Source organism: Schistocerca cancellata, chromosome 5 (genome assembly GCF_023864275.1).
Source record: "Schistocerca cancellata isolate TAMUIC-IGC-003103 chromosome 5, iqSchCanc2.1, whole genome shotgun sequence".
Taxonomy (NCBI): domain Eukaryota; kingdom Metazoa; phylum Arthropoda; class Insecta; order Orthoptera; family Acrididae; genus Schistocerca; species Schistocerca cancellata.
Window position 1 is genome coordinate 171530075 of NC_064630.1, and position 17490 is coordinate 171547564.

Here is a 17490-nt window from a genome sequence, read left to right on the forward strand (position 1 = left end):
CTTATGCCTAATAGTGATACAGTCAGAAATGAAGCACGGCAATTGACTAGATTTTTAAATCTAAGATGACTCTAATTTTTGTGCAGAAAGTAATGTACTAAAGAGGCGTTGCAAAGATTTACAAACAGAGAAAAATTTTCGCTAAACTCTAGTTCAGAACATCTTTTATCATACGCAGTTTATTATTTGGTTCTCGTTGATCATTATCGAAGAAAGCAGCAGTGTAAATAACAACAAATAGCAGCCTCTTGCCATTGTTTCGCTAATATGACGATTCCTCTCTCTCTCTCTCTCTCTCTCTCTCTCTCTCTCTCTCTTTTTTTTTTTTTGTAAGCGGCGGTAGCGCCCACATAAGCAAGCCTTGCCGCGAGCGACAGGTCGTGAACACTCATTATCAGAATACGACAAACAATGCATGACACAGTATAGTAATGCATTTTCAGCTTAGAGTGACGTATACACCTATAACAAAGAGAACGGCACTTATCGGATCAAAGAAAAATAAGCAATCAATTCAAACCAGACAAAGCACTTGAAAAATGAAGGGTACTCGTATAAATACGGACAGAGCGCCTGACGCGTAGCAATGGCTACCTGGTAAAGCTTAACTGCTAAGCTTACGACTCGAACCAAACTACTGTAGCTGTATCGTCATTCATTCGACCTAAATTGTCTCATATTACAATGGACCAACTTTGTTTCGATTTGGAGGTGCTACCTAAAGCTTTTCTCTCCCCTTGAATTTCGAGTCTCAAATTTCATGTGCGGCTTAGATTCGGGAAAAATTTCTTTCCTTGATTTCGAGTCTCATTTTTCAGGTGCAGCTTAGATTCGAGTAAATACGGTAATAACCGCCTCTTCTGAAGGTTGGCAGCTATGTTATTGGACATAATAGCACAGGACAATTCATATCAGACTACCTTTCATATAATTGTCGTTCTGTAAAGATGATGTCATTTTATTTTGTTCTTTATGTTCTTTTTCAGCTTCATTGGCTTGTAAGGATGCCATATGTCTTCCCACTTGTACACTATCATTTTTGTGTCATTTTATTGTGCATTTTTTTGTTCTGAGTTTGTCACCATTACATTCTCAATATTTTGGTGTCTATTCATTGACAGGTGTTTGGGCTGTGGGTAATATTGGGCGACAGAAAGGAACAATATGGTGGGCACTAGCCGCAGCCTTTGCAGTATATCCTTTCCGAACATACTTTCCAGATGATTCCACATGGCTTACTACAATGACTTTTTTATCAGCATCAGCATTTGATAATAAATCCAAACAATGGAGGAGGACACACAAGAGGAGGTCTCTTTGCAGGTAACTGTGAAACATTATTTTTCTTAAATCAGAGATAAGTTAGAATATTTTTTTCACCTTAGGAACCATCTGTTAATTTTATGGAAAGTGTATCAACCACTCCTTTTATACAGGAAAGGCAGTGGGATAACTGTTCTGCTCTATATCTATTGCTGATGCTTTCCTTTTCTTACTGATAAATTATAATACTCTTTTCTTAAATATGTGTGCAGTCCCTGCAGAATCAATGAGCAACTTGTTGACCCTGTGTTCTGTGCCCTGCCCCTTGAGCACAGTTGTGAACTGGTGGCACAATTGCTCTGCAATGTCATATGTGGCTATGTTGTAGGCTATAGCCCTCAAAACATTTTGTTTGCAGTAGCAGTATCAAAGTTCTGTGTGAACATAGATTTGAACATTTCTTGTTGATCTGTGGTTATGTGAAGGTGTAGTGTAAAGCCTACGAGCCACCCTTGTACGAAATGCTTTACAACAACTGCATTTGCCTCTGGCATTGGTAAAAATTTTTACTGGCTTGGGTAGTGATGTCTTTAACAATAAAAGATTCCTTCTGATCTATGAGCACCTGATCAAAATGCTGATTGGGCGATGCAGAAGAATCTTATGGGATTGACAAATTGTTGGCAGTTTCTTGCTGTGCATGTCCAGATGAGTGCAGCTGTGATAATGCTTTGGTATGATCAAGACTATGGGCCACAGTCGTGGCAGATCAGTGCAAAGAGGACAAAAAGGAAGAGAATGACTGTAAAAAAATTAAATTCTCTATGGAATTTAAGTGTATATGTTGTCATTGTGGTTATTCTTTTAATATATGCTAGATACATGGTGTCATCATTTACAGTACTATTCAAGTATCATAATTCATTATGTGCTTCAGTTGTATTTCCGGTCATAATTATCCATTCTACGAACATCCCCCCCCCCCCCCCCCCCTCTCTCTCTCTCTCTGTATCTATCTATCTGGATGTCATAAGAACTGGGTAGTCAAAATTCTTACTACATAAATCATGTCCATTTTTAGATATGTTAAAATTACAGTAATCGCACACACAATGCAGTGCACACTGCACACCTAGCAATTAAGATGCAACATTTCATATGAGGAGCTGAACCATTCAATGAAGTTTAGAGTACTAGTAACCCTAGACTACTCCTTAACATCTTCCTTTCATAATTACTACCTAGCAGAACCTTTCTGAATTTTTACTCAAAAAACCTGTGCTAACTTGCATATGTAGTCAGAGCATTCTGACTGCCGCTTTTCTATGCAGGTTGTGTGCATAGTCTTGTTCACAATATCCAAAGTGCTGAAGTTGCAATGACTGTGTAGATTAAAGGTCCCTCATGTAATACATAAAAATGTGTAATTGTTTTTGTCTTCTAGCATACCTCTTGTGTTCATCTGATTACTATTAAACTTTTGTGAGTTGTTGTGTGCGCCAGCAAAAGTTTTTAACGAAAAAGGAATATTTCTATGTTCATCATTGTGTCTTAAGCTATTCGTAAACTTGGTGAAACAAGTTGGCTCTTCTGATGTAGGTTTTCAGGCTTTCCCAGTGAGGTGTTGCCATCTTGAAAAATTGGGTTTTCTGCCAGTAATCCATGTTCTTCTTGACGATATTTCAATAGCATAACTCGCGGTGTTCATCAAGTCCTCCATAAGGCTGAATCCATTGTGGAACAGTTCCAGTATTTATGCCTATGTGGGGCTAGGCACTCCGTCATTGGTCCACGCCCCGCCAGTCTGAATTACTCGCCAGCCAGTAGCAGCAACCATATTATTTTCTAGCTGTTGCTTTTCTGACTGTTGCGCACATTCTCTTTGGCTGTTGTAATTTTGTCATCTGACGTTCCATACCACTTCCAAGTTGTACTGGGAGTTCAGTCTTCTGATTGCCGCCATTTAAGCAGTGCTGTGCACTATAGTGTTCTATTACTGTAGTTGATTGCATCAGGTGCTCATCTGAGGTCCACAACAACTTGGAGTGACTATTGGATTGTTTTCTAGCTGCTGCTGTTCAAATTGCCATTCGTTCTTGAAATGACCATCCTCAGGTACTTGTTTTGCTATCTGAAGTACCACCATCTGTGCATTCTATGTTGGTTTTGGTGGATAATGTGGTCTGTCACAATTTCCAAAGTTATTTGCTCAGTGCTTGGACGTTGCGTCATTAGGAGATAGACTGTGTGACATTCGTCTGCTTTATTTCTTCGTTGATAGTCCTCACTGTTGACCTGCTACATTGTTATACTCACTGAAAAATGGGGGGGGGGGGGGGGGGGGGGGAGTTAAACACCGACTACTGTAAATTAAATAATTTAGCTGGCAGTTGCACAATTGTGTTTCACAGTTCTTTACTTTCACTGTTCACAATCCCCCAATATTGCACAATTATATGGCCAGTTCACTATTGGTAAATGTCGATAAACCTCATTAATAGGTTTCAGGCAACATCAGCATACTGCTACAATACTTTGATATTGAACATCTATAAACAGTAAAAACCTAACCACACAGTTCATAATTCTTGCTGAATAATACATCCACATTTCTTGCAGAATAATACGGTACGTATTATTCAAATAAATTAAACAGACATTGTCATTAATTTTTCTAACACACGGCCTATTTGTGTCACACTTACCCCACTGTTAAGCTGATGCATTGTTGTTAATCTAACCAGTACATGTTTCACGTCTGAAAATCGGCCGTAGACTGACTGACTCGGAACCAAAAATAGGTCCTTTATATATCCTCACAATAATAGGCACTGAAACTATACAATGTTCAATGTTTTAAGTTACAGAAATGACAATTAAGACATAACTCATTCAATTAACTAGGTACATCAAAAAATTCCTTTTTACCGGTTGCTTCTACCATAAAGGTTACGCCAAGTTATTTGTTGAAATAATGAAATTAACATATATAAAAACAAAGATGCTTTAACTTACCAAATGAAAAAGCACTGGTATGTTGCTAGACACAATAAAATGAAAAACACACAAACACACACACAAATACTCTAGCTTTCGCAACCCATGGTTGCTTCATCAGGAAAGAGGGAAGGATGAAAGGATGTGGGTTTTAAGGGAGAGGGTAAGGAGTCATTCCAATCCTGGGAGCGGAAAGACTTACCTAAGGGGGAAAAAAAGGACACGTATACACTCGCGCGCGCGCACACACACACACACACACACACACAAACAATCATCTGCACATATACAGACACAGGCAGACATGTAAATGCAAAGAGGTTGGGAAGAGATGTCAGTCAAGGTGGAAATACAGAGGCAAAGATGTTGTTGAATGACAGGTGAGGTATGAGGGACGGCAACTTGAATTTAGTGGAGGTTGAGGCCTGGTGGGTAACGGGAAGAGAGAATATATTGAAGGGCAAGTTCCCATCTCTGGAGTTCTGATAGGTTGGTGTCAGTGGGAAGTATCCAGATAACCCGGACGGTGTAACACTATGCCAAGATGTGCTGACCGTGCACCAAGGCATGTTTATCCACAGGGCGATCCTCATTACCAACAAACACTGTCTGCCTGTGTCCGTTCATGCGAATGGACAGTTTGTTGCTGGTCATTCCCACATAGAAGGCTTCACAGTGTATGCATGTCAGTTGGTAAATCACGTGGGTGCTTTCACACATGTCTGTCTTTGATCATGTACACCTTCCGGGTTGCAGGACTGGAGTAGGTGGCGGTGGTGGGAGGGTGCATGGGACAGGTTTTACAGCGGGGGCAGTTACAAGGGTAGGAGCCAGAGGGTAGGGAAGGTGGTTTGGGGATTTCATAGGGATGAACCAAGAGATTTTGAAGGTTACGTGGACGGCGGAAAGACACTCTTGGTGGAGTGGGGAGGATTTCATGAAGGAGGGATCTCATTTCAGGGCAGGATTTGAGGAAGTAATACCCCTGCTGGAGAGCCACATTCAGAGTCTGATCCAGTCCCAGAAAGTATCCTGTCACAAGTGGGGCACTTTTGGGGTTCTTCTGTAAGAGGTTCTGGGTTTGAGGGGATGAGGAAGTGGCTCCAGCTATTTGCTTCTGTGCCAGGTCGGGAGGGTAGTTGCGGGATGCAAAAGCTGTTTTCAGGTTGTTGGTGTAATGGTTCAGGGATTCAGGACTGGAGCAGATTCGTTCGCCACGAAGACCTAAGCTGTAGGGAAGGACCGTTTGATATGGAATGGGTGGCAGCTGTCATAATGGAGGTACTGTTGCTTGTTAGTGGGTTTGATGTGGACAAATATGTGAAGCTGGCCATTGGACAGATGGAGGTCAACATCGAGGAAAGTGGCATGGGATTTGGAGTAGGACCTGGTGAATCTGATGGAACCAAAGGAGTTGAGGTTGGAGAGGAAATTCTGGAGTTCTTCTTCACTGTGAGTCCAGATCATGAAGATGTCATCAATAAATCTGTACCAAAGTTTGGATTGGCAGGCTTGGGTAACCAAGAAGGTTTCCTCTAAGCGACCCATAAATAGGTTGGCATAAGAGGGGGGCCATCCTGGTACCCATGGCTGTTCCCTTTAATTGTTGGTATGTCTGGCCTTCAAAAGTGAAGAAGTTGTGGGTTAAGATGAAGCTGGCTAAGGTAATGAGGAAAGAGGTTTTAGGTAGGGTAGCAGGTGATTGGCGTGAAAGGAAGTACTGCATCGCAGCGAGGCCCTGGATGTGCGGGATATTTGTGTTATAGGAAGTGGCATCAATGGTTAAAAGGATGGTTTCCAGGGATAACAGATTGGGTAAGGATTCCAGACATTCAAGAAAGTGGTTGGTGTCTTGTGTTTTATATATATTTTTCCCACGTGCAATGTTTCCCTCTATTTTATTCATAATAAAATTAACAGATATCTTTGTACAAACAATACTTTTGACAAACCTGGTAATCATTTTGGACTTAGTTAAGGGCTAGCTTTGCTAATGTTTTTGAATAGAGCCAAATAAATACTTTAAGAATCATAGTGGGTCTTCTTCCAGATGTTTATAATTAGTACAGTATTTATATTTCTTTATAAGTCAACAGTAGAATCTAAGTCCGAAACAATTACTGATTTCACCCTGTAATGATCTGTAGCAAAAGGTATTAACTAGGAATAGTTAAAATAAATGAGGAAATTAATTACATACACAAAAGTAAGCAGAGAGTTAGACCTGGTGCTATATTCCTTAAGACTGAGGGCCAATGTTTCTCTTTTATGGAAACACAAATTATACTCATGCGCATTAATGGTACTTTTGCAAAAATGAAAATAAAATGAAGTTAAGGAGGCAGATGACAAAACGAGAGAGGATATAAGAGGTCCGAGCTTGCTTCGTCACAATTGCTTTATTCCAGGCAGAGCTGAGTTGATATCTCATGTCATGTTTGGTAAGACTGTGTGACCTTTATTTGGATCGATTCTTTAATAATACTATCACAGTTTCTGGGTATCTGTATCAGAATCTTGACATAATCGTAGTTCATGGATTGATTCATCTAAACAATGTTCTGCTACAGCTGACTTGGAAGCCTGTTGGAGTCTGGTGTGCTGTTGGTTCTCCTTATACATGATGTCAGTGGTTCTGGTGGCCTGGCCGATATCTGACATACAACATTGACATGATATGTGTAATGCCCAGTTTCTGTTTGGCCAGATCATCCTTTACACTCCCTGACAGAGCTTCAATCTAATTTGGTGAGCAGAATACACTCTTGAGGTTATATTTGAGAAGAATTCTGCTGATTTTGGCATATATTGGTCCGTTATATGGCAAAAAGAAGCCTTCTTTGCTTCTTCTTGTGCTGCTGCTGTTGACTCCCTGCCAGAGAAGCAGGATGCAGAGCTTCCTGAATATCTCTGGAAAAATATCAATTCCTGTAGAACACAGACTCCAGTTGTTCTTTCTCCATTATCAAGTTGTCTGGAACCAAAAGAGTTTGTGCTCGATGAACCAGAGTTCTGAGCACACCATTTTTCTGGGCTGGATAGTGGCAGCCACTGGCTCACGGATATAGATTGGTGTGAATTGGTTTTTGGTAAGTGCTATGATCAAAAGTGCTTCCAGCCTTACTCTGGACAGGAACATCTAAGCATGAGAAATTTTTGTCTGTACTTCTCCATTTCCATTGTGAATTATATGTCAAATGACAAAATTATTAACTGACAATAAACAGCAGTCTGAACAGCTATGTTGCTGCTAATGACTGGCACGTATGTTGGATGGAGAGCCTTGTGTGGCGCAGACTGATGACTGAGTGCGTAGTCCCACGTAGGCATAAATACTGGGCCCGTTACACACTGGATTCAGCTTCGTGGAGCATCTGATGAAGGAGGCGAGTTATGTAATCGAAATATTGTGAACATAAAACACAGGTTACCAGCAGAAAATCCGATTTTCCAAGATGACAAGCTGAATCTTAGCTTTGGCCCATCATAATATTTTAACCATGATAGCTATAACTGTAATTACATCAGTTAACACCCTGAATGTTTTCATGTCTAGTGACATGTTATATTGGTCAGAAACCCTAAACAGTGTGCACATCATTTTATGTTCTTATGCGAGGCCCTAATTTCATTCGTTTTCAGTAATTTATCCATGATAATGCTGTTATGTGATCAGCTCTTATTGATTGCTTTCTTGTATTCTTACTTATTTCCATCCACAGTGAAATAAAATAGTGTGTGTGTGTGTGTTGTGTGTGTGTGTGTGTCCACCATGGTAATAATTTTCTTTTCTATTTTTCTCAGGCGGCTGACAGTGTTCACATTGTGTTTATCACTCTATATGTCATTGTGGTGTAGCTACATATACTTCAATGCTAAACTCACAGACAGTAATGGTGAACAAGTTAGAGTGCATGAAGCTTTGCATCATCTTTTTACATCTCCACTATGGACTGACCTAAAACAGTCATTAAAAGACACATACAACTTTGCTCAGCATCATGGATGGTATGAGACATGGAAATTGGTTGTTGACTTGTCAGATCCTCATGGGGAGCAAAATGCCTACAAGGTAAAATTTTCTTCAAATATTTGAATTCTTTTGTTACAATACTATGATGTTAACATAATTACCAGTGATATTGTTGCTGCTAATTTAATTACAAAAAGTATGTTTCAAGATTCTAGTTTGGAGTGTGGTGAAGTCCTTCAACATTTTTTTAAGAAAAATTGGGAGCTAGTATAATACTACATGACTACTAGGGTTGACATTTATATGTCTGTCTACCATTAAAAATGTCATAGAACTTGAGATATCATTTATGTAACTGGTTATTGATTATTCAAGCAAAGTTGCAACACTCTTTGACTGTAGCCTTAACTGATATTGCGTAAATGGCTCAGTCTATATGAAGTGGTCCAGTAATGGTTGCTTGATTATTTTTAAATATTTTAATTTGCCCTATATTTTATTTATATTTATTTATATGTTATATCATATATATGTGATTGCCCTATATTTGAGAAGTTCAAAACAGTTTATTAAAATTATTTATCTTGCACCTTTACTGGATGGTGGATTTATTTGTAGGCACCGGATGATTTTTCAGTTTGGTGACATTAGCGAAAATTTGAATATCTCTGCACTGGGTTAAGTTAGAACATTGCAATTGACATGATTGTTTTTAGAGAAGTGTCCTTTACAACATTGTCTATTACACAAAATACCCTAAATTCAAAAATAACCAGTCAAAATGACCTCCAAAGTTTGGTATCCAAATTTTCAAAAATCCTCTTTTTAGGCTCAAAAAATAACAAACAAGGAGTGATTTATGAGAATCTATTTTTTCCTATAGCTAGATATCATAGACTACTAGCCTCATATAGAGCAAGAACACCTTCGAATGTTTCCTTAATTTTTTATGAATATTTGAAATTTGAAAATTTTCATTTTTTTTTGTAAAGTTTGGGGTTAGTTATCTCAAGTGGGACTGAATATAAAAATATGATTTTTGCACAGTTTGTACACCTATATGATTGCAACGTACTGTAAAAATTTCAACTTTGGTATTAGACTGTGAACAAAGATATTAATTTTTGAAAATTAAGAAATAATTCACATTACTCTACAATTGATCTTATGGGTGTTGCCTGTTTAAAAGGTTTATTGTTTCATTGTCCACTAAAGTTCATAAAATATCTGTTATTAAAGGTTTGAGGGAAATAAAACTTGAATATTTGTCCTTGGTATGTGAGAGTGAAACAGCTTCCCAAGTGAAACGTAATGTGATTCCTGGAAATTCCCTGTGCCCAAATTGTTATTCAAAAGTATTTGTTGTGAATCCAGAACCAGAATCATGTCACCTTGTTAATGACATTTATATTCCTAATAAGGAAGCTATTAGCATATTGGATTTTGCTTGTTCTAAGTTAGACGTATCTCCTGCTTCAAGAATGATAAAATTAAATAGCAGAAAAAGAAAATCAGCTATTGAAAATAAGGTAGAGCAAATTTCAGACAAAATTAGAAAATACTTGGAGTCGTACTTTAATAATACAGATACCAACATTGTTTCTAAAGAAGAAGAGAACCTACCACCAGCATCATCCGACACTGAATATTTCAGCTTAATAGAGAAATTAAAAATTAAGTGTCCAGTGACATCTAAAAGGAAAAACTTAAAATTTCAAGTTTGCTCCCTGACTCATGATCAAGAGAATAAAATAGTTCATGAATTTAACGTTTCTCATTGTTTGGTTAAACTAACCCAAAAATTAGTGAAAGAGCAAGACATCCTTCCAGTTTTAGGAAAGAAGAAAGGAGTAGGCCTAGGTATAAGTGAAGAAACAATTAAAAAGATCCAGCAGTTTTTTTGAAGATGATGAAAACAGTAGAATGTGTTCAGGTTGCAAAGATAGCAAAAGAGTTGTTATAAATGGGTTAAAGTAACAAAGCAGAAATGCCTAGTTATGTCAAATTTAAATGAACTTTACGTAGCTTTCAAAAATTCTCATCTTGAATGCAAAATTGGAAGGTCAAAATTTTGTGACCTCTGCCCTAAGTGGTGTATTTTGGCTGGATCCTCAGGTACACTCTCCATATGTGTTTGTTTATATCATCAAAATGTCAAACTGATGATTGCGGGTGCAAAGCTCAGTGATCTTAACTACAAAGAGTTACTAGATTTAATGATCTGTGACACTAACAGTTATGACTGCATGATGAGTTTGTGTAATAAATGCCCTGGTAAGGAAACCATTATTGAATTGTTTCATGAATATGACGAGGAAATGCCAGACAGACTCGTATTACCTTCAAACAGTGGGTCACAACTGACAGGGCAGAAATGATAAGTTTTCGAAGGACAAAAAGCACAACTTCATGAAACTGAATACATAGTGCTAGCTGATATTGCAGAAAATTGTACATTTGTGATTCAGGATGCAATACGAGTGTACCACTGGGTCAATGACCATGCAACAGTGCATCCATTTATTCTCTACTTTAAAAATGAGAAAGATGAAGTTTGCATTCTAAACGACTACTTGCAGCACAACACTTAGGCTGTACATGTGTTTCAAAAGTATGGAATAAATTACATAAAAGTTGAGAAGCTAATATACTTTTCAGATGGAAGTGGTAGTCAGTGTAAGAACAAAAAGAATTTTTCAAATCTGTGCAACCACAAAGTAGACTATGGGTTGGAGGCTGAATGGCACTTTTTTGCATTTTGCCATGGTAAAAATGCATGCAATGGAGTAGGAGGTACAACAAAACGTGAATTAAGTAAAGCCAGCCTAAAAAGACCAACCACAGACCAAATTCTCACAGTACAGGGCATGTATGTCTTTTGCAAGGTTAATATTAAAGGCATTACCTATTTTCTGATCAAGAAAGAAGAAATGGTTCTGCATATGAAAACAACACTTCAAACCAGATTTGAAAACTGTATAGCAATAAAACGAACCAGGCATTTCTACAAATTCCATGGCATTGCAGAAAACTTAGTTCGATGCTATGTAACATCAGAAACCGAAATTTGTGAGGATCATTGTGTCAGTAAAATTACATCTCCGTCTTTAACGTTGAATGACATAGTGGCATGTGTGTATGATGGACAGTGTTGGCTCGCAGAGGTTGAAAGAATGAGTTTGAAAAACAATGATGTTTTTGTGCATTTTTCCCAACCTGCTGGCCCAAGACCATCATTCAAGAAATCTACTAGTGATAAAATTCGGATACCAATGAAAAATGTTTTAAGGAAACTTTCAGTGCTTGAACTTACCACAGCAATTGGGAGGTCTTATTGTATATCACAGAAGCTGTATGAAGAAATAAGTGTTCTTACCATTCATCACCAGGTTTACGAACAGTCGCATCTCGAAGGATGTTAACTGAAAATATTTATTTTAAGTGTGCCAAAATAATATAAATGTTAATTTCAGTGATGTTTCCACTTTTTGTGTATAATTCAGTACCTTAACTTCAATAAAAATTGATTATATCCTGCCATTATCACACATGAATAGGCAACAGCCATAAGATCAGTTGTAGAGTAATGTGAATTATCTCCTCATTTTCGTAAATTCGTGTCTTTGTTCACAGTCAGATATCAGTGTTCAAATTTTTACTGTACATTGCTATCATATAGGTGTACAAACTGTGCAAAAATCATATTTTTATATTCACTCCCACCTGAGATAACTAACCTCGAACTTTACAAAAAATTAAAATTTTCAAATTTCAAAAATTAAGGTAACATTTGTAAGTGTTCTTGCTCTTTATGAGTCTAGTAGTGTATGATATCTAACTATAGGAAAAAATAGACTCTCATAAATCACTCATTGTTTGTTATTTTTGGGCCTAAAAAGTGGATTTTTGAAAATTTGTATACCAAGCTTGAAGATCATTTTTGACTGGTTATTTTTCAATTCAGGGTATTTTGTGTAATAAACAATGTTGTAGAGGACACTTTTCTAAAAACAATGTCAATTGCAATGTTGTAATTTAACCCATTGCAGAGATATTCGAATTTCGCTAATGTCTCCAGACTGAAAAATCATCGCGCGCCTGCAAAGGAAATTGGCTGCCGTCCAGTAAAGGTGCAAGGTAATTTTTTTTAACTGTTTTGAACTTCTCAAATATAGGGCAGTCACATACAAAAAATTAAAATATTTAAAAATGGTCTAGCAACCAACTTAATTTTTATTGGACCACTTCGTTTGAATTGACTCAAATTATATTTTTGTTATACGTAAGACATGTTTTTAACAGCAGCATAACATTGGTGATTGCTTGCTTATTCCGTAATTACTGAACAATCCTTCTGAAATTGTATTTTAGAATCCAAGTAAGGTATCTATATTTCCATATTTTTCTGCCATGAATTGAGGATCTATATCGACTAAATACCATAATAGGTTTCCTGTGAAACCCACTCTTTTGCTAATTCCAGAACTGTACCATGTATTGACAAGTGGATATATTCTGCAGTATTAAAATTGAACTAAAAATGTTTCCAGAAGTGAAGTTCATTCAACTAAGGTTAGGAAACAAAATATAATGTTTTAAACATGCAGCAGTTGTAACCCGAATGCATCAGGTGTATCAAAATTAATAAAATGTTAATCACAATACTAAATTATCTGTAACTTTGGAAATACTGCTGACTTGCAAAATGGAAGACCCATTTTGGAATCATTACAACAGTTCTTTTAAGGTGAGACATTCAACACATCATTTCACAATCATACTAAAGTTCGGAAAAACTACATTTATTTTGCGAAGATCACAGAATGAGTTGTGGAAGGAATAATTGACTCAGATATTGTTGCTACTGCATTTATGTACATTCAGACCAATTTAATGTGCAAAGGACGATCTTTATGCTAAAAGTATTAGAAATTAAAATAGTGCTTGCCACCAGGCAGCTTTATTGTACTTCAAAGTATATATTTGTTCTTCGTTTATGTGGCCTTACATCCCTAAAAGTGATAGGGAGAGGCATGTCTATATATAGATTTTTACTTTGGAACATGTGAACTGTGGTCCCAGAGCCCTGGAATGGACTGCAGCCAGTTCATTTCACTATTTGTATCAGTGAAATCCAAAATATTGACTAGTGGCCTAACTTATGTTGCCTCAGTATTAATTGATTTTACTCATCCAGCTACAAATAACAAACTACTATTTGTTGTGGAAATAAGAGTCAAATGGGCTTGCCCACTTCAGTAATGCCATCTTTGATACTGTTAGGTGTCACTTTAAATCATTTTGTATTTTCCATTCAATGTTCAAATGCTTTGAGAGCATTGACATCCCTGTTCTCATCTACACTGACGGGTTGAGACGTCACGTGATTTTATTCCAGTGATTACTAAATTGATCCAAATTTAAGTATAAGTTGGCATTATGAGCCCCTTTATCAATACAATGTTACATCCCCTATGGCCTGGATGCGTGCACTGACTTGTTTGGGAAGGATGTCGTAAAGCTGTTGTATGTTTTGAGGGAAGCTGGACCACTACTGTTGTAAATGGTCCTTGATGTCCTGTATCCCACATACTGAAACGTGGTCAGAGTTGATGTCCCAACTGGCCCCATGCTTGATCTAGGGATCTTGTTGGACATTGGAGTACCTCTACATTATACAGACAGCTCATAGACGTGTGCCATTTGGATGAGTGTTATCCTGTTGAGATATGGCACATTGCTGTTATAAGAGAGGTAATACAAGAGGATGCAGAATATCCGTGACGAACATTGTGCAGTCAGATTTCCCTCAATCAGTGCAGTCCATAATCCAGTATCTGATGGCTCCTCTTACCATGATACCAGGGTTAACACCACTGTGCCTCTCCGAATCATTGGAAGGATTGAACTTTCCTCCAGGTCATCACCATACTCACCAGTGGTGGTCATCTGGGTTAGTGCAGAAGTGCAGTTCATTATTTAATGACATTTATCAGTAGTCTGTGTATCTCTGTCACTGCAACACTCCAAACGGAGTGGTTTGTGTTCCTGTGTTGACAGCCTACACATGGGATGATAAGTCCCTAGTCCAGCTGCTGCTCATATCTGACCAATGTTGCAGCATGAGACAAAATATAGCAGGAAGTCCATTATTTGTTGTTGGACGGCAGGAGAAAATACAAAGTGGTTATGATGTGCCTGGTGCACAGTAAGTTGATCAAATGTGGCCGACCACTACCTTGACAATGATGTTCCTATGCAGTCACACATTCATCCAAATGACCCCAAAACTGTACATTGCTAGATGTGAGCACTGAGGTCCACAATGGGACCCCTTTCAAACACCTGTCAGGTACTGATAAAGCTGTCTCACATGAGCACTCTCTCTGTGTCTTTCAGAGAGCTAGGTTAATAATTGGCTCCTTTTACCGACCCCCCGACTCAGCAGCATTAGTGGCAGAACAACTGAGAGAAAATTTGGAATACATTTCACATAAATTTTCTCAGCATGTTATGGTCTTAGGTGGAGATTTCAATTTACCAGATATAGACTGGGACACTCAGATGTTTAGGACGGGTGGTAGGGACAGAGCATCGAGTGACATTATACTGAGTGCACTATCCGAAAATTACCTCGAGCAATTAAACAGAGAACCGACTCGTGGAGATAACATCTTGGACCTACTGATAACAAACAGACCCGAACTTTTTGACTCTGTAAGTGCAGAACAGGGAATCAGTGATCATAAGGCCGTTGCAGCATCCCTGAATATGGAAGTTAATAGGAATATAAAAAAAGGGAGGAAGGTCTATCTGTTTAGCAAGAGTAATAGAAGGCAGATTTCAGACTACCTAACAGATCAAAACGAAAATTTCTGTTCCGACACTGACAATGTTGAGTGTTTATGGAAAAAGTTCCAAGGCAATCGTAAAATGCGTTTTAGACAGGTACGTGCCGAGTAAAACTGTGAGGGACGGGAAAAACCCACCGTGGTACAACAACAGAGTTAGGAAACTACTGCGAAAGCAAAGAGAGCTTCACTCCAAGTTTAAACGCAGCCAAAACCTCTCAGACAAACAGAAGCTAAACAATGTCAAAAGTTAGCGTAAGGAGGGCTATGCGTGAAGCGTTCAGTGAATTCGAAAGTAAAATACTAGGTACCGACTTGACAGAAAATCCTAGGAAGTTCTGGTCTTACGTTAAATCAGTAAGTGGCTCGAAACATCATGTCCAGACACTCCGGGATGATGATGGCATTGGAACAGAGGATGACAAGCGTAAAGCTGAAATACTAAACACCTTTTTCCAAAGCTGTTTCACAGAGGAAGACCGCACTGCAGTTCCTTCTCTAAATCCTCGCACCAACGAAAAAATGGCTGACATCGAAATAAGTGTCCAAGGAATAGAAAAGCAACTGGAATCACTCAACAGAGGAAAGTCCACTGGACGTGACGGGATACCAATTCGATTCTACACAGAGTACGCGAAAGAACTTGCCCCCCTTCTAACAGCCGTGTACCGCAAGTGTCTCTAGAGGAACAGAAGGTTCCAAATGATTGGAAAAGAGCACAGGTAGTCCCAGTCTTCAAGAAGGGTCGTCGAGCAGATGCGCAAAACTATAGACCTATATCTCTGACGTCGATCTGTTGTAGAATTTTAGAACATGTGTTTTGCTCGAGTATCATGTCGTTTTTGGAAACTCAGAATCTACTATGTAGGAATCAACATGGATTCCGGAAACAGCGATCGTGTGAAACCCAACTCGCTTTATTTGTTCATGAGACCCAGAAAATATTAGATACAGGCTCCCAGGTAGATGCTATTTTTCTTGACTTTCGGAAGGCGTTCGATACAGTTCCGCACTGTCGCCTGATAAACAAAGTAAGAGCCTACGGAATATCAGACCAGCTGTGTGGCTGGATTGAAGAGTTTTTAGCAAACAGAACACAGCATGTTGTTATCAACGGAGAGACGTCTACAGACATTAAAGTAACCTCTGGCGTGCCACAGGGAAGTGTTATGGGACCATTGCTTTTCACAATATATATAAATGACCTAGTAGATAGTGTCGAAAGTTCCATGCGGCTTTTCGCGGATGATGCTGTAGTATACAGAGAAGTTGCAGCATTAGAAAATTGTAGCGAAATGCAGGAAGATCTGCAGCGGATAGGCACTTGGTGCAGGGAGTGGCAACTGACCCTTAACATAGACAAATGTAATGTATTGCGAATACATAGAAAGAAGGATCCTTTATTGTGTGATTATATGATAGCGGAACAAACACTGGTAGCAGTTACTTCTGTAAAATATCTGGGAGTATGCGTGCGGAACGATTTGAAGTGGAATGATCATATAAAATTAATTGTTGGTAAGGCGGGTACCAGGTTGAGATTCATTGGGAGAGTCCTTAGAAAATGTAGTCCATCAACAAAGGAAGTGGCTTACAAAACACTCGTTCGACCTATACTTGAGTATTGCTCATCAGTGTGGGATCCGTACCATATCGGGTTGACGGAGGAGATAGAGAAGATCCAAAGAAGAGCGGCGCGTTTCGTCACAGGGTTATTTGGTAACCGTGATAGCGTTACGGAGATGTTTAACAAACTCAAGTGGCAGACTCTGCAAGAGAGGCGCTCTGCATCGCGGTGTAGCTTGCTCGCCAGGTTTCGAAAGGGTGCGTTTCTGGATGAGGTATCGAATATATTGCTTCCCCCTACTTATACCTCCCGAGGAGATCACGAATGTAAAATTAGAGAGATTAGAGCGCGCACAGAGGCTTTCAGACAGTCGTTCTTCCCGCGAACCATACGCGACTGGAACAGGAAAGGGAGATAATGACAGTGGCACGTAAAGTGCCCTCCGCCACACACCGTTGGGTGGCTTGCGGAGTATAAATGTAGATGAATGTAGATGTAAATGAACATCTGACACTTTCCTTGGCCCCTTATGTACTCAGTCAGTCAGGCCTGGTAACAACACTAACATGAAAAACACTGACACACTCTGGTGGCCGCCCCACCTGTCACAGTGATTTTTAACTCTATAATCATTCACATACCCGCCAATGTGTTTGTGTGTATGTACAAAGTTACATTGACATCCAACGACGTCTTCTTAGTGCTTCACCTTTGTATGCTTAGTGCTTCAAATTTTTGTAAGGAAGTATGCTTTTGAGTAGTATTGTAAAGTGTTTTTGATTTCTTAGTGATTTTATTTTTTTATTTTTATGTTTATTCTTTTTTATTGGTCCAGTAAT

General features: G+C 38.7%; 1 protein-coding gene across 1 annotated transcript in view; it reads left to right on the top strand.

Moving 5' to 3' along the window:
* LOC126187433 (dnaJ homolog subfamily C member 22) overlaps positions 1–17490 on the top strand; it is a 51070-nt gene that overhangs the window by 19224 nt on the left and 14356 nt on the right. The window contains exons 3-4 of the mRNA XM_049928507.1: positions 1122–1323; positions 8065–8332. Coding sequence (XP_049784464.1) covers positions 1122–1323; positions 8065–8332 — 470 coding nt within the window. The remainder of the gene's footprint in view (positions 1–1121; positions 1324–8064; positions 8333–17490) is intronic.